This window comes from Littorina saxatilis, linkage group LG2, assembly GCF_037325665.1.
Source record: "Littorina saxatilis isolate snail1 linkage group LG2, US_GU_Lsax_2.0, whole genome shotgun sequence".
NCBI classification, from domain to species: Eukaryota; Metazoa; Mollusca; class Gastropoda; order Littorinimorpha; family Littorinidae; genus Littorina; species Littorina saxatilis.
Genome location: NC_090246.1, coordinates 79,834,503 through 79,861,998, shown reverse-complemented (window position 1 = coordinate 79,861,998; position 27,496 = coordinate 79,834,503). Strand labels below are relative to the sequence as shown.

At 42.2% G+C, this 27,496-nt stretch overlaps 1 protein-coding gene across 1 annotated transcript in view; it reads right to left on the bottom strand.

Moving 5' to 3' along the window:
• Positions 1-695: 695 nt before the first annotated feature.
• Positions 696-27,496, bottom strand: part of LOC138959834 (AP2-associated protein kinase 1-like) — a 39,573-nt gene continuing 12,772 nt past the window's right edge. Inside the window, exons 11-16 of the mRNA XM_070331468.1 lie at positions 26,087-26,511; positions 25,140-25,252; positions 21,756-21,851; positions 20,822-20,958; positions 19,939-20,028; positions 696-2,988 (exon numbers count right to left, since the gene is read on the bottom strand). Coding sequence (XP_070187569.1) covers positions 1,076-2,988; positions 19,939-20,028; positions 20,822-20,958; positions 21,756-21,851; positions 25,140-25,252; positions 26,087-26,511 — 2,774 coding nt within the window. The 3' untranslated portion in view covers positions 696-1,075. The remainder of the gene's footprint in view (positions 2,989-19,938; positions 20,029-20,821; positions 20,959-21,755; positions 21,852-25,139; positions 25,253-26,086; positions 26,512-27,496) is intronic.

Here is a 27,496-nt window from a genome sequence, read left to right as displayed (position 1 = left end):
TACCTCCCTTTTTCCCATTTCAGATTATAGGTACATGTACATAACATCTGCATATTTACATCCATTTTAAGACCCACCTCCCCCCACCCACCTTTCCCCTTTTCAAAATTGATGTTCATAGTTTCTGCAAATTTACCTTCATTTAAAGACATGCTACCTTTCAAAAACTAATTTTCTCAGATTCCTGGAAGTCTTAAAAAGGGGGGCTCCACTATACAATAATTATATTCTTAAGACTAGGAGCGATGCATCCATAGTATTTGCTTAAAATGTACAACATTCTTTGTTGCCTATACAGACAATGGCCATTTTACTACCCAAGTGACAAACTAATGGTTTCTAAACTGTGTGACAAATACATGGCCTTTTGACTATTTGTGTGACAAAATAGAAGCCATCAGACTATTTGCGTGACAAAATAGAGGCCATCAGACTATTTGCGTGACAAAATAGAGGCCATCAGACTATTTGCGTGACAAATACATGGCCTCTTGACTATTTGTGTGACAAAATAGAGGCCATCAGACTATTTGCGTGACAAAATAGAGGCCATCAGACTATTTGTGTGACAAAATAGAGGCCATCAGACTATTTGCGTGACAAATACATGGCCTCTTGACTATTTGTGTGACAAAATAGAGGCCATCAGACTATTTGCAGGACAAATACATGGCCTCTTGACAAACCATGTGACATGGCCTCTTGACTATTCGTGTGACAAATACTTGGCCTGTTGACTACCAGAACACCTTCGGACACACATGGCTTCTTGACTATACGGCCTGTGCACAAGACACTTTCTCTATCAATCGCCTCACTGTCTACATTGTCACTCACTGAATGCAGTGTTCATGTATCTATACACCCGTACACTTCTTGCCAAATTCTTCCATTACAATCAATCACTTCCTGGCATAATCTTGCTACTCCAATGTACTCTTGCTACTCCAACGTACTTTCTCTATTCCAGTGTACTCTTGTTAGTAATGTTACTCCAGTGTACTCTTGCTATCCATTGTACTCTTGCTAATCCAGTGTACTCTCTCTACTCCAGAATACTCTTGCTTTCAACCACTTACTTCTTCTTGACAGAGAAAGGTTCGGCGGTGGCCGGGGGAGGGAAACGTTTATGTTTGCGCGGCCAGGTCCCACAGTCATACCCCCCCGACGGAGCTTTGACTGTCTGACTGGGGGTACTGGAGACGGGGGGAGAGTTTCTGGCAGAGTACGTGGGGTGGTAGACGCTGTGCAGGTTGTGCGAGGATTGCGACGACCCCATCCCAGACTGTGACGACCCAATGCCAGGCTGTGACTGCATCTCGTCTTCATCGTTGAAACTCATGTTGGAGAAGGCCGAGCCGGACACGTCACGCACCGGGGGGTCACGCACGGTGCGCTTGGGGTTGCGTGTCTTGAGGCGCTGGTACTGGCCGGTGTCACTGGGGTCGCTGACTAGAACCTGCTCGTCAGTGTCCAGCAAGTGTTGCGGCCGCTCCGTGCTCTTGCTGTAGAAGTGCGGCTGCATGCCGAACAGATCCCCGCCCCCGCTCTTTGCGCTGACTTTGTGAGTGAGGGCGGGGCCTGTCTGCGTGGGGGCGGGCCCTGTCTGTGTTAGGGTGGGGCCTGTCTGTGTGAAAGCGGGGCCTGTGTGAGTGAGGGCGGGGCCAGGGGCGGGGTGCCGGGCCTTGATGGGCGTGCTGGTGACTGGCCCCGCCTCTCTCTGCACCCCACCCCCACCTCTCCTCATGGCCGCCTGGAACGGCACGGCACCAAAGGGGTCTTCAGGAGGCGGTGCTTTCTGCAGGGCGGGGTCTCCCTGAGGTCTGACAGACGGAGGTTTCTGCAGGGCGGGGTCTCCCTGAGGTCTGACAGACGGAGGTTTCTGCAGGGCAAGCAGGGGCTGGGGCTGAGAGGAGGGGGGAGCAGTGTAGGCATGGACAGAGTTGGACGTATCGGGGCTGAGCGCAGCTTTCTGGGGGAAGGTCCCGGCCCCTGGCAGAGCCTCATCAGGCGTGAGCAGAGAGGCATCGTGGGCCAGCGGAGACACTGTACTCGAGGAGGGTCCGGTGGAGCTGGGCGTGTGCTTGCCGCTGAACGGAGCGTTACTGAAAATATCGGCGTCGGGACTGTGGCGAGACTGTGACGCCTGGCTGTAGGTGGCCGTGTCCGCCGGACTGACCGTCTGCGACGAGTTCTGACTGCGACTGGAACTGCGGGACTTGAACGGGGCCTTGGTGAAAATGTCGGACGAGGTTCCAGAACCCGCCAGGTTTGACGGCGTCGTGCGTTTGCTCCCTCTGCGGAACGGCGCCGCAGCGAAGACGTCTCCACTCTGCGCGCCCTCAACAGGTGAGGCCACGGACGATGACTGTGATGTCGTCATGGCAACGGCCTCTGACGTGATGGTGCTAGTGGAGGCGCTGATGTCGGCGTCGAGCACGGGCTTACTGGCCGAGGCAAGCTGGGAACCGTGGGCCTGCTGCAGCTCATCGTCGTCCAACAGCGGCCGTACCCCGTACTCGTGTCCCACCACCCGGTCAGCACCCGCTCCCCCTCCCGCACTCTTCCCCCCCATTCCCCCCGTCTTGGTCTGCACGGGGAGGCTTTGCTGTGTGTCCTCCCTCCTGCGAGCGGTGGCCGAGCCGGCTGACACCTGCACGGGACGAGACCCGTACTCATCCTCCAGTTCCTGGTAGCCGAAGTCGTTCCTCTGTTCCCTCCCCTTGCTTTGCCCACGGTCGTCCTCGTCCTCCGCGTACGATGACTGAGACTCCGTGGCCGCAAAGTCTCTGCTGGAGTCGTCTCCCATCTTGTCCAGGGTCAGGTTGAGTTCGTAGGGATTGTCGTCGCGATCCTCGTTGTCCTGGGTGTTGACCAGATGCTTGTAGCGTGACCGACCCAGCGCAGCCTTCAGGAAGTCGCGTGACCTTGACTCTTGCTCCTCGGTGACCTCCTCCTCACTGTCATCCTCCTGACCCCCGGCCTTGTCTGAAAGCACAACATGCACAGTACGGCAATTAGCAGTGATAACAGATTTGTATGTGTACGCCTGTTTTTACCCAGCCATTAAGTCAGCCATACGCTGCTTTCAGGGGTTGCATGTTAGGTATATTTGTGTTTCTATAACCCAACAAACTCTGACATGAATTACATTTACAGGATCTTTTCCGTGCACACTTGGTCTTATGCTTGCGTTTACACACGAAGGGGGATAAGGCATTAGCAGGTCTGCACATAAGTTGACCTGGGAGATCGGAAAAATCTCCACCCTTAACCCACCAGGCGCGTCCAGTATTCAAACCCACGACCTTCTGCTTGGGAGGCCGGCGTCTTATCCACTCAGCCACTGCGCCCATCAGCTTCTATTTAACTTACTGATTGAAACATCAGCTTCTTGTCACCCTGCAAGTATCATCATAAGGCGGGGAGATAGTTCAGTCGGTAGCAGCGCTGGCTTGAAAGCTGTTGTGACGTGGGTTCAACACCTACATTCGTGCAGACTCTCCTCAGTGTTTGCACATATCCGATTGCAAGCATGCACATGATAAAGATCCCAAGTTCACAGCCAAAGTCTCAGGGCTTGTAAACATGAATGGAAGTTTGAGGTCAATACTTAGGTCAACATAAATGCAGTCATACTGTACCTTTCTGGCTGATAGGGGCTGAGCCACCCAAACCCCCCCACCCCCTCTACACCTACTATTTCTTTTGCACATATATCTGGTTTCTTGCATATCCATACCATTTTCTCAGTTGCGACTGATGAAAACAGTGATTTGCACAACTCTATGTGCATGCTTGTCATTTGTTTGTTGCTATAGTTGGTGCTGGTGTCGGTGAGACAGATGTCCTTTGCCCCTGTCTTTGTACTTGAGCTTAATCTCTGTGGTTAGATGCCCAAAGCAACATCACTTTACAAAGTCCTACTAACGCCTCTTCTCTGTTGGAATCACTGTACTTCTTGCTTGTGATAAGCCCAACACTTTTGACAATTGTGAAAAGTTTACCAATAACAAAATGTTTGTACCTCCAGGTTCTGTTTATAATGCAGTATGTAAAGGAATTGTTTGCAGCGTTTGATTTTCCCGAAGGCTACAAATTTTAAACAAGTCTAAAAACGTCTGTAACTCCACTGCACTTTTTACATTCAGTCAAGTTATGACTAAATGTTTTAACATAGAGATGGGGAATCGAGACGAGGGTCGTGGTGTGTGTGTGTGTGTGTGTGTGTGTGTATGTGTGTGTGTGTGTAGATCGGTTCCGAGAAAACTGGGAAGATCTTCATGAAACTTCACATGAGAGTTCCTGACCCAGACCATTTTTTTCTTTTCCTGGATAAATGTCTTCGATGACGTCATATCCGGCATTTAGTGGAACTTGAGGAGGCACTGTCACGCCCTCATTTTTCAACCAAATTAGTTGAAATTTTGGTCAAGTAATCTTCGACAAAGCCCGGACTTTGGTATTGCATTTCAGCTTGGAGGCTTAAAAATTAATTAATGAGTTTGCTCATTAAAGTTGTCATTAAAATCAAATTTTCGCAAAGAGATTCAACATTGATTGCATCGTATTCTTCATCAAATTCTGAATCAGAAAATATATACATATGTCATGTTTACTCTTAAAATGTGATCACAATTAACAACAAGAAGGGCAAAGCCCATACGACTCACATGCTTTACACATTTTTCCTACCAAAATACATGTGACCTTGACCCAAGGTCAAGGTCATCCAAGGTCATGCAACACAAAGCTGTTAATTCAAGACATAGGAAGTACAATGGTGCTTATTGGCTCTTTCTACCATGAGATATGGTCACTTTTAGTGGTTCACTACCTTATTTTGGTCACATTTCATAAGGGTCAAAGTGACCTTGACCTTGATCATATGTGACCAAATGTGTCTCATGATGAAAGCATAACATGTGCCCCACATAATTTTTAAGTTTGAAACAGTTATCTTCCATAGTTCAGGGTCAAGGTCACTTCAAAATATGTATACAATCCAACTTTGAAGAGCTCCTGTGACCTTGACCTTGAAGCAAGGTAAACCAAACTGGTATCAAAAGATGGGGCTTACTTTGCCCTATATATCATATATAGGTGAGGTATTGAATCTCAAAAACTTCAGAGAAAATGGGAAAAATGTGAAAAATAGCTGTTTTTAGGCAACATTTATGGCCCCTGCGACCTTGACCTTGAAGCAAGGTCAAGATGCTATGTATGTTTTTTGGGGCCTTGTCATCATACACCATCTTGCCAAATTTGGTACTGATAGACTGAATAGTGTCCAAGAAATATCCAACGTTAAAGTTTTCCGGACGGACGGACGTCCGGACGGACGGACGGACGGACGGACGACTCGGGTGAGTACATAGACTCACTTTTGCTTCGCATGTGAGTCAAAAATAGGTTAACTAATACTACGATTAGAATTTAAGAAATCGATCCGAAACTGATTTCATCTTATCCTTTACCATTTCCTGATTTTAAAAACATATGTATATGATATGTTGTACTTAAAACAAGCTCAGAAAATTAAAAAGAATACAGAAAAGCGGGTTTTCCTCCTTTGCGCAATACGCTACTTGGCTATTCTGGCTTGTTAATTTCACCTCGTTTTGCACGTGAAAAGTGAGCGATTTCCTTCTTGCAAGGATTGACGAACCTGACTTGTCTTGGTGAAAATATGCAGTACGTTCAGTTTCATTCTATGAGTTCGACAGCTTGACTAAATGTATTAATTTCGCCTTACGCGACTTGTTCTTCTTGTGCAGTATTCGACATCTACCGTACTGACAAACGCTGAAATAGGTAACTGAATTCTGCACACACCAACACGCACAACAACAGTTCCAAAATGCCACACTACAACACATTGTTTAAATCATTTATTTCTTTTCCTTTGGAAGTTTATCCTATCTAGCAAACTCTACAGAAACACACACTGAAAAAAGAGAGTGTAAAACTCTACAAAAACACTGGAAAATGTGCAACAGTTGCAGTGCACTGAGTCTACCTCTACAGCTAAACTGACTGGACAAAACCAAAAAAATCTAACACCTCAACACGCTAGCCTCTGTGGATGAACAAATGTGAAAACAAAAGCTGGGAAGATCATTAATTAAAACTGACAATTGTACTGCTCTATTCACACATGTTCATGTAAACAATTGAATTTTCACTCTTTCTACAAATCACAAAACAACTGCAGACCAACAGACATACAGACTGACGGACTGACTGACTGACCAACTGATCAATGGACAGACAGAAACATACACACAGATGCATACACGGATCCACAGATAAAAAAAAAAACCACACACACAGACACAGACCCTGGGTTTTGCCAAAGGTGTGACAGGGTGAGTGTGACGAGGATTTCAGACAATTCAGCACAACACCACAAGCCGTGGAACAATCATCAATGCATTAATTCCATTGTACAATCATACGTTAGAACCTAAGTTAACACGTGATACTCTACCGTCAGTCAACTGTACTGCAGGTTTAAAACGTGCAAGCATTCTATAGAATGTACAGACACACGCACTCAAACATTGTCTGGACAACTGGAATTGCATGTCTATAAAGCACTTGCATGATCCGTAAAAACAACACCATAGTGATCAACAAAATCAGCTACACATTAGTTGATTAATCATCAAACAATATGATTAAAAATTCGTAACATCAAAACAAGAACGCAAAAGAGCAGCATTTGCAAACTGGACATGGCATTTCATTCTGGATAAAAGGCTCTACATTCCAAATACATAATCCTGTACAATACATAAAACAATGTTTCTGTGACGTGTGGAAAGCATTGTGCAATAAACAAGAAGAGCAAACGCTCGATCGAGTCACTTTCGCAGTTCTGAATATTATATGAGGCATCAGATGGACAGGAAGAAATTGCTATTCACAACACAATACAGATGTAAATAATTTGATGTAAAGAATAATCCTATAAAGTTTGAATCAAATCCGATGAATAGTTTCAGAGATATGATATTTCAATTTTTTTCCTTCAAGACATACCTGTGACCTTGAAAAAGGTCAAAGGTCACCAAAGCAGACGTCAAAGTGTAGAGGTCACTGGGAGTCACGTTCACATAAAATTTGAGCCCGGTCACTTTTATAGTTTCCGAGAAAAGCCCAACGTTAAGTTGTGTGTTGCCGAACAGAAAAGGCTAGTTATCTCCCTTGTTTTTCTGATAACGTTCGTAAAAGGCTACAGATGTAAATACTTTGATGTAAAGAATAATCCTACAAAGTTTCAATAATATCCGATGAACTTTGTCAAAGATATAAAATGTCTAATTTTTCCTTTGACGCTGACCTGTGACCTTGAAAAAGGTCAAAGGTCAACGAAACCATCGTTAAAGTGTAGAGGTCATTGGAGGTCACGACTAAACAAAATATGAGCCCGATCGCTTTGATAGTTTCCGAGAAAAGTCCAACGTTAAGGTGGTGTCTACGGACGGCCGGCCGGCCGGACGGCCGGCCGGACAGACTAACACTGACCGATTACATAGAGTCACTTTTTCTCAAGTGACTCAAAAATGACCCGACTCCGTATCACACACATGGTTTGTGAAGCAGGCCGTGCAGGGGTGAGTACATCAAGTTTTTCTCTGTTAGGAATGGTGGCTATACACAACACGCTTCTTCTCTACATACAACACAGATATCAAAACAGGGTTTCAAGTAAAAATGTAAATAAAAGGTGCTTTATATATTTATTTATACGCCATTCAAGTTTTTCTATCTACTGGAACAAAATGCCACGTGTTATGCATAAAAAAAAAAGAAACTTTAAAGTCTGTCATTAAGTGGGCGAAGTCTACTTAGCGAAGATTGCTGCATGAAGCTTTAGCACTGAGTTTTCTGTAAAAAGACTTTGCCCAGTCTTCGCGAAATCTTCGCAAAGTCGACTTCGGGCACAATTAAGGACAATCTTCAAAAACGGTTTTGTCAACTATTACTGAATGTTCCTTATGTCTGTAAAGACCAAGGACACCTTTCTGCATACGTTTCAAAGTTTTGAGCTGATCTTGAAGTTTTGTTATTTTGGGGGTTTTTCACTCGTTTTTCTCCATTTTTTTTTTCATATGTTTTTTTGTTTTGTTTTGAACTAAGTTCCAAGATTAAAAAAAAAAAAGAAGAAGAAAGGTGTGTTATTGGAATGTTATATTTATAACAAAACAAAACGTTTTGTTCACTTTAACGTAACGTTTTGTTTTGTTATAAATATACCGTTCAAATAACATACCTTTCTTGTTTTTTTATTCGGAATTTTGGAACGTTGGCAGTCTATTTGTTTATGGATTTAAGTTGCAAGATATGGTGAGGTTGGCCCTCCTGGGTGTGCACAATATGTTTTCTGGCCTAAGACACTGTGCGGCAATCCTCTACGCTATAACCATTCCTTCACACACCTTCACATCAGCCTGCACATTCATTCACTTCCCTTCTTGCTTCTGGTGTATAATGTTCAGCATGATGTCAACCAGTAATGACAAATAACAAGACAATCCTTCACATCAGCCTGCGCATTCATTCACTACCCTTCTTGCTTCTGGTGCATAATGTTCAGCACAATGTCAACCAATAATCACAAATAACAAGACCAATGTACATGAAAAAGCATTAAAGTGCAAAAGAAGAAAAACACATGTCATTCATGGAAAAAAAGAAGAAATAAAAATGTAAAAAACACCACCCTAGAATTGAGTTACAAGCAAGATTCAGCGTGTGAGAAATTATCGCCAGAAAAATCAAGCTACCAGCACCAAGTCAAGGTTGTGTGTACAATGTAATCATCAATCCATAACTGCACGCTCCATCTGCTATCTGCAGATTCTGACACACACACACATAATGAAAATAAGTGCAGTAATATAACGTTACACACACAAAGATAATCATCGATCTATTAAGTGTACATTCTTAATCAATCGATCAACATGAGGCTTATATCGCGCGTATTCCGTGGGTACAGTTCTAAGCGCAGGGATTTAAAAAAAAAAAAATTTATGCAATTTATATCGCGCACATATTCAATGCCGTGTGAGATGGAATTTTTTTTTTACACAATACATCACGCATTCACATCGGCCAGCAGATCGCAGCCATTTCGGCGCATATCCTACTTTTCACGGCCTATTATTCCAAGCCACATGGGTATTTTGGTGGACATTTTTATCTATGCCTATACAATTTTGCCAGGAAAGACCCTTTTGTCAATCGTGGGATCTTTAACGTGCACACCCCAATGTAGTGTACACGAAGGGACCTCGATTTTTTGTCTCATCCGAAAGACTAGCACTTGAACCCACCACCAAGGTTAGGAAAGGGGGAAGAAAATTGCTAACGCCCTGACCCAGGGTCGAACTCGCAACCTCTCGCTTCCGAGCGCAAGTGCGTTACCACTCGGCCACCCAGTCCACATTCTATCTGCTATCTGCAGATTCTGACCAAAAAAATCAACAATAAAAAGGTACAAAGTTGTCTGCTATATGAAGACTCTCCCATGAGAGGACACCTCACAATAAAGGATACTTTGTGCTGTCCTTCAGTCTTAACACTTGACTTACAACTATACCTACCACAAGAGACCACCTGCAATGTAGGGACACAGTTGGTTGGTCCCAAGGGTGTCCTTTCATCACAGGTACTACTGTACAATTTTTGTGCACAATGACAGGTAGCTTCCTTAGGATTTCATTTACCAGATGTTTCTGTTGTTGGTATGCAAGAAATATGAAAGTGTTGTTCCGCATTACGCTGTACAAGCTCCACGTCTCAAAGACAGATGGTGATTCATACTGGTTGTCAAGTTTTGGTAGGCCCTAGATTATATGATTATACAGCAAAATACTTTCCAACACAGATGGTGATTCATACTGGTTGTCAAGTGTTGGTAGGCGCTAGATGATATGATTATACAGCAAAATACTCTCAAACACAGATGGTGCAATGAATGCCTCTCTGGTTGACTAGACAAACCTTTCACAATGATTACCGGAGCAGTTTTGCCCGATTAAAAACATTGCACACAACCTAGCCATTCATTACAAGCATTCTACATTAGGAAGAAAAACATTCAGCATAGGAGAGCTTGCAGTTGCATCATCAACCCCTATTAGCATGAGGCAAAGTTTAGTTCCCGCAAGCAAAACTGACACGGACGCTAAGCATGATTCTCGTTTATCATAATGCCATTGAAGTGTCCCCCACCCCCCCCTCCCCCCACCCCCACATTGCCCCAACCCCATCATGACTTGGAGTGAGTGATCGCCCTTGATAGGGTTGAAAATAAGACCAATGAGTTACATGTATGGATGTATTATTGAAGGTATAATTTAGATGTATGCATCATGACTTGGAGTGAATGATCACCCTTGATAGAGGTGATCCTGAAAATAAGACCGATGAGTTAGATGTATAGATGTATTATTGAAGGTATCATTTAGATGTATGATTTAACTAAACAAACAGAAACTCATACAGCAAACTAATGAATGAACCAAAACGGGTATGACTTTTTTCCTTAAACCGTGATTGACTTGATAAAGGTGTCAGTCACACCTGAGATCACTCATTACGACCGGACATTACAACTTCACACGTCTAGTGTTAAATTAACCATTAGAAATTCCAAGCAAAGACTCATGCAAAATAATAATTAAGAATAATTACACTAGAGTCTGACTTTCCTAAAAATGTGCACTTGATAAAAATGCTCTGCAAATACAAATCGGCCATTTACCTGGACCTAAGCTACCAAAACAACACACACACACACTCACACAGAGAACCAATAAACCCATGCATCCTTTATATGATTGCTATCTTATTCAGTACAGCTTAAATCTTCCCAGAAAATAAACTTCAGCCTGGCACAGGTGTGGAATAACACTTAACAATACACTGTCTTCATTCACTCTTCATCCTTCAATGGATTTCATAAAGGTCTCTTATCAACATTTGACATGAAAAAGTCATGGAATTCTTCTTGAAAAATGCACTGGTACTATCTGTCATGTAAACCTTAAGTCTCTGTAGAACTCTGAGAAAAGAATGTATATTGTTGTCAAGATTTGCAGCATTACATGTAAGTAGCAGAAGCACCCATAGCAACGTGAGTTCAGAGAAATACATAATTACGTGATATATAATGAGCTTGGAACGAAAATGTCATTGAAGAAAAGTATGGCAAGCACTTTACCCTTAGTTGGTGACATCAAAGACATCATGAAAAACAAAACTGATTTCTGTTGAACTGTGAGACCAAAAAAAACCACAACATGCACCCATTTGTCGCTTGATTAGGTGCAGTATCACTGATTGTGTTCCCCCAGTATCACCATTAATACCTTCCACTTCAATTATCACCACAGTCAACCCAACAGTACGGCGGTACTTGCAGTAACATCAATTATCACCACAGTCATACCAACAGTATGGCGGTGCTTGCAGTAACATCAATTATCACCACAGTCAAGCCAACAGTATGGCGGTGGTTGCAGTAACATCAATTATCACCACAGTCAAGCCAACAGTACGGCAGTGCTTGCAGTAACAACAATTATCACCACAGTCAAGCCAACAGTACGGCGGTGGTTGCAGTAACATCAATTATCACCACAGTCAAGCCAACAGTACGGCAGTGCTTGCAGTAACATCAATTATCACCACAGTCAAGCCAACAGTAAGGCGGTGCTTGCAGTAACAGCAATTATCACCACAGTCAACCCAACAGTACGGCGGTGCTTGCAGTAACATCAATTATCACCACAGTCAAGCCAACAGTACGGCGGTGCTTGCAGTAACATCAATTATCACCACAGTCAAGCCAACAGTACGGCAGTGCTTGCAGTAACATCAATTATCACCACAGTCAAGCCAACAGTATGGTGGTGCTTGCAGTAACATCAATTATCACCACAGTCAAGCCAACAGTATGGCGGTGCTTGCAGTAACAGCAATTATCACCACAGTCAACCCAACAGTACGGCGGTGCTTGCAGTAACATCAATTATCACCACAGTCAAGCCAACAGTATGGCGGTGCTTGCAGTAACATGAATTATCACCACAGTCAAACCAACAGTATTGTGGTACTTGCAGCAACAGAATCACATCAAACCATTCGTGCTGGCTTTCATTGTTGTAAAACACAAGTGCTGAAAGATATGTGCATCTGCTCGTAAAAGCATGTTCCAGGCACCAAGTGCTTAAAATACTATCTAACCAAAATTTGACAATAACTTAAACTAACTCCACAGAAAGCCAGGGCTCCAAACAGCAGAATCTTAGATGGTGCAAAAACCAGAAGGACTTTTGGAAGTCATGTGAGACCTTCACAAAAGCATAATTTGTCATATCGGTCAGATTTTCTCTGTAAATTTGGGTCGGTACAGATCCGGCGCACATTTTCTCGTCTTCAAAATCTACCCAAGTGTACCTTCTTGCTAATTCTGCATGGAAACTAGTGTCATTCTTTTGCTGCACGCCATCCCCAGGGATCGCAGCCCGAATTTCTTTGAGGAAATCCCACAAGGACAATATACCAAATACTAAATAAGCAAAAAGCTGGCTATGGTATTCTGATCCGCCTACCATGTGGACAGCCTTGCAGGATGGGGCCGTACAAGTCCTGGACAGCAAGTCTACGAGCTTTGCATGCTGTTTTATTCTTAAGTCATATCATTCTACAAATACTGCTGTTTATCCGGTGCAAGTACAATCCGACGTATGCACAATACTTCCAAGCGTAAATACATTTAGGAAAAAAAAGCTTGCACTGAGAAGCAATGGATGCCTTGCCTGTAAAACTACTTTGACAACAGCGTGGATTGCTATGGAACCCTGTGTGTAAAAAGCCTGACAAGGCCGGACACCTGGAGGTGACTGTGAGCAAGGTGTAGCGGTAGAATGGAGGTCTGGACCTGACCGTGGACACAGGTCAAGCACCAGCAAGCACAAATACCTTGACTCGGTCTTGCAACAATACTGTCAATGCCATGGAGAGTCCCTTTCCTAAAACTGACAGTGCACAGTTCTTCCTTTTCTACGTTCTAACAGTGCAGTTCTTCTTCGTCTAACGTTCTAACAGTGCACTTCTTCTTCTTGTAACGTTCTAACAGTGCAGTTCTTCTTCTTGTAACGTTCTAACAGTGCAGTTCTTCTTCTTCTAACGTTCTAACAGTGCAGTTCTTCTTCTTTTAACGTTGTGCAGTGTGATGCAGTGTTGAGAGCAGTCTGAATATCATGCAGCAGACATTGCAGATTGTCTTAGCGTCAAGTCAAAAAAAGCCATGGATGATGGACACGAGATGAGATCATGAATGAGTGGAACCTTCCATGGGACCTTGACATGGTTGGTGTACAAGTGAAATATGGCATGAGAAGTTCTACGAATGGATCCTTCCATGTGACCTTGACATGGTTGGTGGACAAGTGATGGCATGAGAACTTCAATGAATTAGATCCTTCCTTGTGACCTTCACAGCTTAGCAGAATGGACGCACTCAGCTCATCAGCAGGAAGGTAGAGGTCACAGTTCACAGATCGAAAGATGACCTTGGTTGACCTTGTTCTCAGACAAGAGTAGATGGCTTAACCCCCAGCTGAAGTGGGAGAAAATGGCAGCATGATGTACAAGCTGTCAGCGAACTGTGGAACGCGCTGCATGGCCCACAGAGAGGAGATGACCTTGGCTGACCTTGAAGCAAATGACAGAGGACAATGGATGTGTCAAGGTGACCGTGGAGTGCCTCATGTTTCACAGAAGAGTGGATTCCTCAAGTTGTGGTAGGACGGTGGGGCATTTCACGCTGCAAGAGAAGGGATACTGGTGAAAAGATACAAGCATGCACGACAACTACAGGAATACAAAACTACTCGGTCTTCTATTCTGTGTTTACACATACAGCATTACATCCTTTTACCCCTCATTCACACTATGAATAACTATTGGCCGCTGTGATCATCTACAAGGGCACACAATAAATAACTGTCTTGTATTCTCTTTGCGCTCTGCTGTGTTGGCAGTAAAACAAGACTCAGCCCAGAGGCCTTATGCAATGAGGGATCGCTTGGGATCCCAGAACAATACAGAAATCCTTTCACTGAAAAGCACACCACTCCAGACTCACAATGACTTTTACCCCGAATGTTTGCTAACCGCTGTGCAACGAAGATAGTAAAGTTTCCGCCAACAGACTACACTTTATTCCCTGTGTTTCTGGTGAGTCTGGTCATTCACTGAAACTTCCAATGGGTTTATATGGTCATTTACTGAAAAGTCTACTTCTGAATTCATAAACTCATTTCCTGAGCACAAAACGAATCTCACTGAATAAATTTTTGAGTGTGCTAGAATTCAAAACTGATAACTCAAGAGAAAAGTAATGATTTGAAAATCTCAGACTGGTTAGGTAATCACAACTAAAACACATGAGGGAAAGTATGCGATACCATTGCTAAATCATGAGGGATTTAACTGGGACATTGCACTAACAAATAATTATGATGGAATGAGATACCATGCTTAGTCAGGAAAGATTTAACTGGGATACTACAAAATCTAATTGTAATGGGTGGAAATAATGAAAGCTCAAACTACTGCTAATACTGATCAGTCTATTTCACTAATAGACAATGTTCAGAAATAACCATGTTGGGTTTGTATGGGTTGCGAAAGAGTGAATACTCTTGCTTTTAGTGAGGCAAACTTTCCTACTTTACTTAGGCTAGTCAGTAGCGAGGGGTGTGTCTGAAACACATGGACAAGAAGCACATGTGAAAAGCTTGCCTCACTAAAAGTACAAGTATTCACTCTTTAACAACCCATACAAACCCGACAGAGTTATTTGCACAGTTTGTCTATTACTCTACTATATAACCCCACCCCTTCCCCACATCCCCCCACTACCAAAAGGCATTCTATCCCTTTACTTTCTTTCTTTCTTTATTTGGTGTTTAACGTCGTTTTCAACCACGAAGGTTATATCGCGACGGGGAAAGGGGGAGAGATGGGATAGAGCCACTTGTCAATTGTTTCTTGTTCACAAAAGCACTAATCAAAAATTTGCTCCAGGGGCTTGCAACGTAGTACAATGTATTACCTTACTGGGAGAATGCAAGTTTCCAGTACAAAGGACTTAACATTTCTTACATACTGCTTGACTAAAATCTTTACAAAAATTGACTATATTCTATACAAGAAACACTTAACAAGGGTAAAAGGAGAAACAGAATCCGTTAGTCGCCTCTTACGACATGCTGGGGAGCATCGGGTAAATTCTTCCCCCTAACCCGCGGGGGTCTATCTATCCCTTTACACAATTCTGAGAAAATACAACCCTCTGACAAAAACGATACACTGGTTTCAAGCAACAGGTTTGGCATGGTGGAGTTATTAACACTTTTCAACACAACAACAAAAAGAACAGAAAAAACAATGAAAAATAAAACAATCACAAATAATACTGAAAAATAGTGAACAAAGTACAGGTGAGGGTAAAGGTGTTTCAAAAACCAACCGAATGTTGACCGGAAGGCAAATCTAAACTATAACTTAACAAGTATTAGTAAGGCCTAAAAAAAAATAGGTGTGGTTACGGTAACCCGACCTACCCTATTTTTAGGGGCCGACCCAATAACTTTTTATTACATTTGTCAAAAAACACACACAAAAAACGAGTGCAGAAAACGCAATGAAAGCGAAAGCGCTGAGTCGCACACTTATTTTCCTGTCAAGTAGGTTTAACATTAGAAAAAAAAGTTTAAAAAAAAAAAGTGATTGCCTACCTTAATTAATTCCTACCCTATTTTTTTTGGCTATGTTACCGTAACCACACCTATTTTTTTTTTTGGCCTAATGTACAAAGTGACCAGAATGTTTCTCCCTTCTGCACATCTAGCAACCAATAGCTTTTCCATTCCATCGACGTGTGGTGGTACAGTTGGCATAACAAAACTCATTAGCTCAGTGAGAAACAAAAAACAAGAAAGGTTAGAAATTGGAATGTTTAATTTTTGTACAAATCAAAAAACAAGGAAGTTCAGAAATTGGAATGTTTACTATCTGAAAAAAATAAAAAACTAGAAAGGTTACATTTTTGGAACATCTTTTTGAGACCAATACAACACGTTTAACTTTTGTTCGAAGAAAAGACATAGAGGGGGGTGGTGTGAACAAGAACACTACTGCAGCTTGAAGAAAAGTTGGGTTTTTTCTCATTTAGCCTGAGTGATCTTTCTTTCTTTATTTGGTGTTTAACGTCGTTTTCAACCACGAAGGTTATATCGCGACGGGGAAAGGGGGGAGATGGGATAGAGCCACTTGTCAATTGTTTCTTGTTCACAAAAGCACTAATCAAAAATTTGCTCCAGGGGCTTGCAACGTAGTACAATATATTACCTTACTGGGAGAATGCAAGTTTCCAGTACAAAGGACTTGACATTATTTTCTTACATACTGCTCGACTAAAATCTTTACAAGAAACACTTAACAAGGGTAAAAGGAGAAACAGAATCCGTTAGTCGCCTCTTATGACATGCTGGGGAGCATCGGGTAAATTCTTCCCCCTAACCTGCGGGGGGGGATAAGAGTGATATTAACTGGGCAAAGTCAACTTCGCAAAGTCTACATCGAGCTTAATTAAAGAAAGCCTTTGGGGAGCATTGTGGCTACCAAACCTAACTGTTTTGATATCTACTTCATCAACCTAGGCAATTGTCCAAAGTGTCCTTAATTGTTCTAACACAATGCTCACCCACAATCACAAAGTAGCTTTACACAGTTACAGTGGAACCCCTCACAAAGACCCCCCTCTCTAACGACTACCCCGCCAAAACAAGCCTTTTTTTTTAACCGATGTGTTTCCTTATATAGTTGTCACCAGTGTAGCGACCACCCCGCTCTGACGTCTGAGGACCGACCTAACAGCTTGTGTAACGACTTTGTCAGACCACAGGCGGAGGTATCGTTCACTGGACCACCACTATGATAGTAAGACTTGTAGTCTTACTATGATAGTGGTGGTCCAGTGAACGATACCTCCGCCTGTGGTCAGACAAAGCCAAGACTCTCAGTCAGTAATGCATCACTGACAAACCGGTTATAACCAGTTGAATAGCATTCACCTAATTGAAGTCGCCGCGGATTTTCCTTTCGCTCGATTAACGATTACCTGTACTTTATTAGCTCTCTACTCAAGACTCGGCGCTTTTCTCTTTCTTTCGCGAATCTTCGTTTGTCAACAAGTCATCGTGACAAGATAGTGTACAGAGAAACACCGGATGTATCAGGATCTCGCGCGCGCAAGATTTCGTTTTTTTGTGTCTTGCGATAGTTAGAGGAGCGAGAGCCGCTATGTTGTGTTTTCGTCTGCTCGAAATGTGCGCAAAAGTCGTAAATCATCCCAAAAAAGCTTATTCCGGGCGGGACTACATGTGTGTGTTGGTTACAAATTGTGTGTGTGATATTTTTCTTCAAACTTTTTCACTTTTCTTCTTTCGGATTGTTTCACTTGTTTATTCTCAGAGCCGATTTCGCCAAATACCGTACTTTCGTTTGCCTGGTTGTTTTGATTGATTGACACGATCTGATTATATTTTTTTCGACGGCGGCTAATATAGTGACGCGGCCTATACGTGGCTCGTCCCATTTTTTTTTTTTTTAAAGTCGGGGGTGCGGCTTATAAAACGGTGCGTCTTGTAATCCGTCAAATACGGTAACTCTTTTTGCATTGAAACATGCACCAGAACTGGTGGACACCATCGACAATGTCAAACATGAAATCGAAGCAGTTTGCTTGAGGAAACGGTCGTCAGCAACTCAAACTTCTCTGTTTTCTTTTTTTTTTTTAAATCCGAGGTGATTTTCTTTGTGGCCCCCTGACCCCGCCCCCTCCCTCTGTAAGGACCCCCCTCCATAAGGACCGATTTTTGTCAACATTTTCAAGGTCGCTAGAGAGGGGTTCCACTGTACACATAAATAATCTAAACAAAAGAAGCACAGTAAAACATGGTTATAGTGTGAACAATGTTGCAAAAACATAACCTAACCTCAAACAGCCAATGATAAATGTGCAACAACTACCACATAATGTACACAGTGCAAGTTGAAAACAGCTTACTGACAATGCACAAGTCACTGCAAATTGCACATTCTGGCAGAGACTGCTGTATATAAAAACAAAAACAACGAAAACATGGAGATCACATTATTTTCTACCTCTTTCTCAATGTACACTTTGGAAAATGAAAAAATGGTGATGGTACAAGTCTCATCAGAGAGCACAGTACAAAAAGACACAGCAACGTGATTTCATTGATGCCACAAAAAAGTACACTCAGGGCTTGATTATACACAAGAACATGGATATGACTCTCTAAATCTAACAGAAAAGACACACACAAAAATCTACTACACTGACTCATCAATTTGTAAAGTAAAATTCTGCATGCACCACAGAGTCCAAGTACAAAAAGAGAACAAAAATTGTCAGATCTACAAGAGTGAGAAAAAGCAACAATAAGTGAAGTTTATATATATGTGCATCTAATTTTTCTTCTGAGATGCAGACGTTACTGAGGCCTTCGACCGTTGAAATACATTCACTGCTCATCAAAAGTGATGATAAAAAACAACTTAGGAGTGAGAAAAGTAGCATTAAAAACATCTACATGTAAAAAAATTGCAGAGAGTGTTACTTCACAAGAAAAAATCCAGCACCAACATTGTGCTTCTATCTGCGTGACACCTTCCCTTTTGTTGTTTGTTTGTGTTGTTTTCTTTGTTGTTGTTCACGGCAGTTGAAACAGCCATCCTCTGTTGTATCAACCCCCCCCCCCAAAAAAAAAACCACACACACCAGAACAACAACAACAAAAACCACTTGTATTTATCCTTCTTGTTAGTGGGAGGGCAACAAACCTGCCTTCTTCAGCAAGAAACAAAGAATATGCTGCTAAGTGTTGAGTAACAATGACACCCAGTGTTGGTAACACTACATTTGTGACTGTACAAATTCCACAAACCACAGTGATTTAAAGTGATATAAACTAAACGTGTTTACACAGTGTTATAAAAAAAATCAATCTCCATATTTAGCAATTCTTAATGACAACATTGCTTCATGAATGAGACCAAAAAAAAACCATATACCATTAAGTATGAGTTAATAAAAGGTCAAAATCTACTTCAACCATTCAAAGCTAACAGTAACAGTCTTCGTGAGGTAAGATAGACATGACTGACAGCAAAGTGAACACACATCATTACAACACGCTCCCATCAGTACACATGTCAGAGTATAAAAACACTTTTACACCGGAAAACACAAAAATTGTTATGAATACAAGTACAACCAGTCCAAAAACTCTCAGGTTAGCCAAATCCACCAAAAGCACGAATAACTCCCGATACCAAACTGCTTCTTCAAACCACTGACCAGACAATCCTCAACCCAGTCAAAATAAGCTTAGCTCAAAATGTTCTTCTTGGCTTTTGTCACATGAAACTCCACATAACCACGACAACGCATAAAAGCAACAGGTTGCATACAGTGACGTGCTACCTCCTCAATCATGGTAACCTCATTACACAGATACTATACAGTCTGACACAGCTTTAAAGGCAGGTATATATATAATATCTAACTTTTTGGACAAACATGGCATGAACACAAACAATGACAAAAGACAAACACAACAGTAGCAAGACAACACAATCCAACAAAACCCATGGTTACAGATAACTGCTTGTCAACAGTAATGATGACAATGATTGCCACCCATTTTCCCCCAAAACATGTTTACCCTCAGATACACATAGAAACACACACGGGTAAGATTGCACCAAATTTGAAGAGAAACACAAAGACACAAAACTATGACAAGAATCCAGGGTACCTACCGGTTTTTTTGAAGGGAGCGTTGCCAAAGGGATCCGATGAGTCCGAGCCCGACATGACCAGATCCTCTCGACTCTTCACGTTGGATATACCTGGAAAGGTGCGGTGAAAATGTCATGTTCACACAAAAATAAAGTGAAACCCCCTGTACAAAGAAAAGAGAGCGTGACAAAGAAAAGCATACATTGTTACAACCAGGCTTGAAAGGATGGTGTTACAACCCGAATACACTAGAACCCCCCCTTTTAAGAACTTGTTTACCCCCCACTCCCCATATATTTTCTGTTTATAACTTCTGCAAGTTTTGCCTCTATTTTCAGACCTGATTTTCTCAAATTTTTAGATCATAGATGTATCAAAAGAGGCAAGTGTAAGTGTGTGTTTTAAGACCTTCCACGTTTTAGACCTCCAATTTTCTTTCGACTTTGTTTTTCTCTGTTGTTAGTTATATTGACTTATAGGATACAAATGTGAGAAGATAATGTGGTTAAAGTGTGATAAGGTGATAATGTGATATAATTTTTAAACAGGCAATGCATTGCTTCTATTTGTAGGCTTATTTTAGTAAGTGTGTGGGTACAATGTTTGCGTGTAACGATATGATGTGAATATGCGATGTGAATGTTACTACATGCATGGTTGATTGATTGATTAATTGATTGATTTTACAGACACACAGTCAAGCTTGTAATTTCTCTTTTAGAGATGAATAAAGATTATTGTATTGTATTGTATTGTATTGTATTTTCTCAGGTTTTCTTACATTTATGGAACGTTTTACATTATTGCGCCACAGGGACCATTGCTAAACAAACCTTATCCATCCTTCATCTAATGGGACAGTGCAGCCTAATTGCCAAGATAATTTTTGTAGCAGCAACTCACTTGTGTTGGAGCCTCTCCTGATTTTGTCGAACTCAGCGCCAAACATGAAGTCGTCGCCCTCGGAGTTAAAGTTGTCGTCAAAGGGATTCCACTCTGCTATACTGCTTGACAAGGGCCGTGTAAAATGAGACTGACCGCTGCAACATCACAAGTAAATCCCATAGTCAAAATTTTTAAAAAATAAAATAAAACAAGAGGCGAAGCCATCAAGGCTCACGTAAGAAATCGACAAACAGTAACACAAACTCAATCACTCCATCACACACACACACACACACACACACACACACACACACACACACACACACATACACACACACACAGAAAGAGCATAGGTGAAACTGTGCAAGAAAGTGAGACACTAGATCTAGATCTGTCTGTCTGCATGTAGCCTACTTACAGGGACACGACTGCCAACTAGTCTCGGCCCGCTCAAAATAATAATGACCGAGACTTTCAGTACTTCCTTTGCGTGACGTCTAACCCTCTTACGTCATAATGTGACGTCAATGTAATGTGACGTCTTCAAATGTTAGAGTTTCTACCACAGACATACACACGCACGCACGCACATACGCACGCACGCACGCACGCACAGACAGACAAAGTTACGATCGCATAGGCTACACTTACGTGAGCCAAAAATTAAAAAACGGAGGGTGGATTGGCAACCACAGTAAAAACAATAAAAGTCAAGAAGCATTTTCACAAAGATGCACAACTTTTTTGAACATGTATATGAAACAGAAATAGTAAAAGCACAGACAAAAAAGAGAACATCTTGTTCAGATACTTTTTCCTTTCATCTGCAACACACTATTAGCTCCCGCTCAGGCCATTTCTCATGCCTATTCATTTGCACACCTTTCACGTTATGATTTTTCATAACAGTTCTTTTGGTATGGAATATGTGTAGATTAAACCTTTGACTTACAGGGGTGGGGGGGAGCTGATGGGGGTGGTGGAGGCGGACTTTGACTTGTGGTTGTGAGGAGCGTTCAGCATGCCCGGGCCGCCAGGGTGGTACGCTCTGAAACAACACACACACATCTCTGTCAGCACCATCACAATGGTTTTTTTTACCTCTACAGTAATATGCTGTGAAACAACATGCACACTTCAACATTATACACATGTTGTCTCCAGGGTGATACGCTCTGAAACAACACATGTCCAGCTTGTTTCCTTGAGCATTACACACATCCTCTCAGGACCAATAATTGGCCTACACTGGGACAGATAGAGGTTCTTTCTTTATTTGGTGTTTAACGTCGTTTTCAACCACGAAGGTTATATCGCGACGGGGAAAGGGGGGAGATGGGATAGAGCCACTTGTCAATTGTTTCTTGTTCACAAAAGCACTAATAACAAATTTGCTCCAGGGGCTTGCAACGTAGTACAATATATTACCTTACTGGGAGAATGCAAGTTTCCAGTACAAAGGACTTAACATTTCTTACATACTGCTTGACTAAAATCTTTACAAAAATTGACTATATTCTATACAAGAAACACTTAACAAGGGTAAAAGGAGAAACAGAATCCGTTAGTCGCCTCTTACGACATGCTGGGGAGCATCGGGTAAATTCTTCCCCCTAACCCGCGAGGGGACAGATAGAGGTATTATGCTTTGCAAGAGACATGATTCTTAACTGACAACAAGCCATTAGGACTATCCTCTCATCATTCTCTGTTCTCACGGACCCACTTTACTGTGCTATTTACAAACCCATGCTTCTATCCACTACATGCGAGTGTGGAAGTAAATGAGAAGCGACCACAGGCTGTCCTATGAATGGACTCACTTGTACTAACCATACTATACCATAATATAATATATAGCATGACTTCCCTTCTTTGTCTCTGTTATTCTAGTGAGAAAATATCCAGCGATATTTCTTCGTAGGCCTAAAGTTCGGCCATGACCTAGGCAAAATAACTTGCGCAGCCGCAGAAACAAGAAAAAGGAAATCTTTTATGAAATGATTGGGAGCCACGCAAATTTGACCTCTTGATTCCGACCATGAACCCGCTGTTGATAATCTGGAAGGTCGTACCAGAAATGCAGATCTATCTCTGGCCGATTCATAGATTCAACCTACAAACTGCGACCTCATCTGTGATCAGATGGCCAAGCAATGCGTAAAATCTTTTATTCTAAAGCCTTACGGCTCGTTTCGGCAAGCATTAAACGGATGAAATTAACCACATGCAGTTTATTTCTTCAGAAAATTGCAAACGCATCAATACAGCCTCCTGTTGGGTTCGGTGCTTTGTACAGAAATGTCTTCCACACGATAGATTCGCTGATTTGTCTTACGAAGCAGTCATCAACACGAACACAACGATTGCAGAAGCAAACTCTGTACCTACACGACCAAGACACAAGACTGATTATTTCACAGCTGCAATGCGAACAGAGAACTAAAAGACGTTTTGGGTAAGCTTACTCACGTCAAGTCTTCACTGACAAGCTAGGAACAGACGGAAAAGTCAGAACAAAAGTAAATGACGTCAAAGTCTCTTTTGTTTTGCGTGTAACTTTATCATGACGTCTTTTTGTGACAGTATGCGCGACAATTTTTCGCTTCCGGTGTCATTTTAGACTGAAAAGCAACTCAAAAGAAGTAGCTGAGCCTGTGTCTTGAAACAACTCAAACACTCTTTTGGGTTGCCGTTTCAATGTTAACCAAAAAGTTAAAGAAAAAAACCAATGTTCAGTTGCGAAATGACAGCGGACTGAGCATTTATTCCGGTTGATGAAGGTACAATTGAAGCTTCTATTCACTCCGTCAACCACCAAGACTAGATTTGTAGCAGACGACAAACAAAGTATGCGTTTTTCCTGTCTTGTGATGACGATTATGCCGTTATAAATTATCTGTACGTTGTGAAAACATTTCAAAACAAAATTTAGCTTTGATGCGTCACGGGATATATACGTTTTCATCCATGGAATTGGTATTTTGTCTCGGCAGGGTGAATGAATTCATGATGTCTTTTAGGCCAAAACTGGCCTTGCCAAGACTGAAACAAAATATAGTTTTACAACTTCTAGGCTTGTGTTGATTATTATGCCCATGGTGAATTTCCCATGCTTTGTTTCCACATCCCATGACAAATTCTCCTTACTTTGGTCATGCCATATATACTTTACAGCTCCGTCCATCCATGGTATCGCGTGATATTTTTTGTCTCGACGGGGTGAAAGAATATAATGACGTCACTCTCGGCAGAGCCTCGTCACGAGTGACGTCATCATATTCATTGATCCAGTCTCGACAAAAAATATCACGCGATACCGTGGATGGACGGAGCAGTAACTTCATACCTGTCAAGTCCTACGCATTCTGCGTAATTCTTACGGTTTTTCGGTGTTTTTTTGGTCCTACGTCGTATACCTCAAACCATACGCATTTTCAGCATTTTTTAAATTTTTTTTATTTATTTTTTTTTGCTGGCATGGACTGCCGTTCATTCATTTCTGAGGAGGAGCTTGCACCAGCCACACAACAGAAGTTCTGGCATGATGTGCGCCAGTTCTACGTGGCCTGTGTGAGGAAAATGTTGAATAAATTTCCATTTGGCAGTGAAACCCTGCAACACCTTCAAGTGCTGGATCACAGTCTGGGAGCTGACACACTGACTGCCTTCTTGCAGGTCAAAATTAACTCTGATGCATGCTGCCATGATTTTAAGGTGACTGGCAGCATGATTGACAAAGCAAAGATTTGCACAGATGAATACAACAAAGAACACAAGTGACAAGTGAGAAAAAAATGAACGAACAAGAGTGCAGTGTAAATGTATTACATGTAGTGGTAAATAAAGAGCAGTTTGTGTAGAAAGGAATTTATATGTTTTACTTTTAGTTTGCGAAAAACAATCTGATTGGTTTAAGGTGTATGCGTGAGAAGTTGAATTTGTGCGTTTAACCACATCCTGATCCACGCATTAACTATGGTTTTTGATCCCCAACTATGGTTTCTTATGCCATTTACTATGGTCAGAGGCCAAAAGTACTTGACAGGTATGTAACTTATACATACTATACCATACGATACTATACCATACGATATGATACTATACAATACCATACTATATTATACCATACTATACCATATCATACCAAACTATACCATTCCATACTATACTATACCGTAATATGCCATGCTATACCACAATGCACTCACTTGAAGGCACTGCCCATGCCGCCCATCATGAGGGAGGACGTGTCGCTAACGTTGTACTAACCATACTATACTATACCATACTATACTAAACTATACTATACCACACTATATCACACTGCACTCACTTGAAGGCACTGCCTTTGCCGCCCATCATGAGGGAGGACGTGTCGCTAACGTTGCGTCGATGCCGCGTCACTTTGGGGGACGTCGGGGGCGTCAAGGCTTTCACTCTCCCTCCCTGCACACACACACACAAATGTAACGACCAAACTCTTTCTGACATGTCGCATAACAGCGTAACTAATGTCTTAAATGGCTGAAGATTCTGTGTATATTTTACGACAAGTTAACACAAAGCTCAGAAAGTTTAAGGGTAATGCGTGGAGGAATTACTGAAATGTACCCGTTTTATTGTCTTATTACCTGCTGAAACGGCTTCAAAAACCTCCTTTTATGGCTTCTGAGAACACTGACATCTACACCGTACAGCATGCCAAATGTAATTGTTAGACAAGAGCAAAACTGTTGGTTTCGGATTCAAATTTGATTGTTCTGTCCAATGACATGCAAAACTTGTTCCTATTTAGCTGTTTACCTCGCTTTTGTGAATTTGATTTTAGGGGTGTCTCTGTTGTAGGTTTTACTTTATAGACACTGCCTGAAGTAAAATCAATCTGTATGCTGAATATGATAGGGGAACGGGTGACCTTTCCAATAATATAACTGGCTTTAAAATAAACGGTCTCGCCACAAAGCTCTGCACTCCAATATTATCTGCCTAGTTTTTTATGACGGGTAGTATATATCTCAGCTAGTCTGAAAGCTTCTGTATATACCAGCTAATGTCAAATTTCTATAACATAATTTCTACTCATCAGCCAGTCTTAACAGGTGCTGTTACCTTTTGTGTGAAAGAAGGTGGCATTTTGGGCAAGGCTGGCTGTTGGAACAGCTAATCTCTATGAAAAGCTGTTCTCTATGTCAGTCAGTCTCAAAGTTATTCTATATATCAACCAATGTCAATGCTATTCCTTATTTCTGCATATATATCTATCTCAGCAGGCGGTGTTACCTTTTGCGTGAAAGGTGGCACTCTGGGCAAGGCTGGCTGTTTGAACACTTCTTCCCTGGCGTTGTGCGGCGGAGTGACCTCCCTGCTGTCGCTCTTCACGCCATCCGTCTGGTCCCCGATCTCAATCAACTGTCCTAACGGAACATTGCCACTACTGCTGCTCCTGGGCAGTCCCCCCTCCTCCGCATTTTCTACCACTCCCCCCACGCCTATCACAGACTGTTGTTGTTGTTGCATCAGTTGTTGTTGCAAGGCCTGTTGTTGCTGATACTGCTGGGTATTGTTGAACACCTGGGGGCCGTAGGGCTGGGTGGGGAACTGGGTTGAGTGTTGTTGTTGTGTGGTGGTTGATGGGAACTGCTGGGTGGGTCCTGGGTACTGCCCCCCATACTGTGGTGATGGTGAGGCCTGTGGTTGTGGCCCGTCTGTCAACAACATACACAACATTTCCTTACAGAGTGTAAACCACAGACACAAAACAACACCACACATCATTTTCACACACATCTTCAGCCACACAGACACAAACTTAATACTGCACTCTAGGGCCAGTGTGCATGAGTAAGTCAGCAACCCGGTGGGAGTCAGCCATGGGGTTGGATTGGTTGAAACACAAACCTTCATTTCAACCTCAATTTTCAACCAATCAAAAATGTATCTCTTCATTTCAACCAATGGCTCGTTCCCAACCGGTCGGTGACTTTCTCAGGTACATCAGTCATAGTGTTGTTCTTGGTCTGGTTAACTACGGTAAACTATTAGAGCATTCCCCAATCGTTCTTGGTCTGGTTAACTATGGTAAACTGTTAGAGCATTCCCCAATCGTTCTTGGTCTGGTTAACTACGGTAAACTGTTAGAGCATTTCCCAATCGTTCTTGGTCTGGTTAACTACGGTAAACCGTTAGAGCATTCCCCAATCGTTCTTGGTCTGGTTAACTACGGTAAACTGTTAGAGCATTCCCCAATCGTTCTTGGTCTGGTTAACTACGGTAAACCGTTAGAGCATTCCCCAATCGTTCTTGGTCTGGTTAACTACGGTAAACTGTTAGAGCATTCCCCAATCGTTCTTGGTCTGGTTAACTACGGAAAACTGTTAGAGCATTCCCCAATCGTTCTTGGTCTGGTTAACTACGGTAAACTGTTAGAGCATTCCCCAATCGTTCTTGGTCTTGGTCTGGTTAACTACGGAAAACTGTTCGAGCATTCCCCAATCGTTCTTGGTCTAGTTAACTACGGTAAACCGTTAGAGCATTCCCCAATCGTTCTTGGTCTGATTAACTACGGTAAACTGTTAGAGCATTCCCCAATCGTTCTTGGTCTGGTTAACTACGGTAAACCGTTAGAGCATTCCCCAATCATTAAACCTTTCAGCAGTTAACATTTTCACATTGCCTTCAATAGAGGCATAA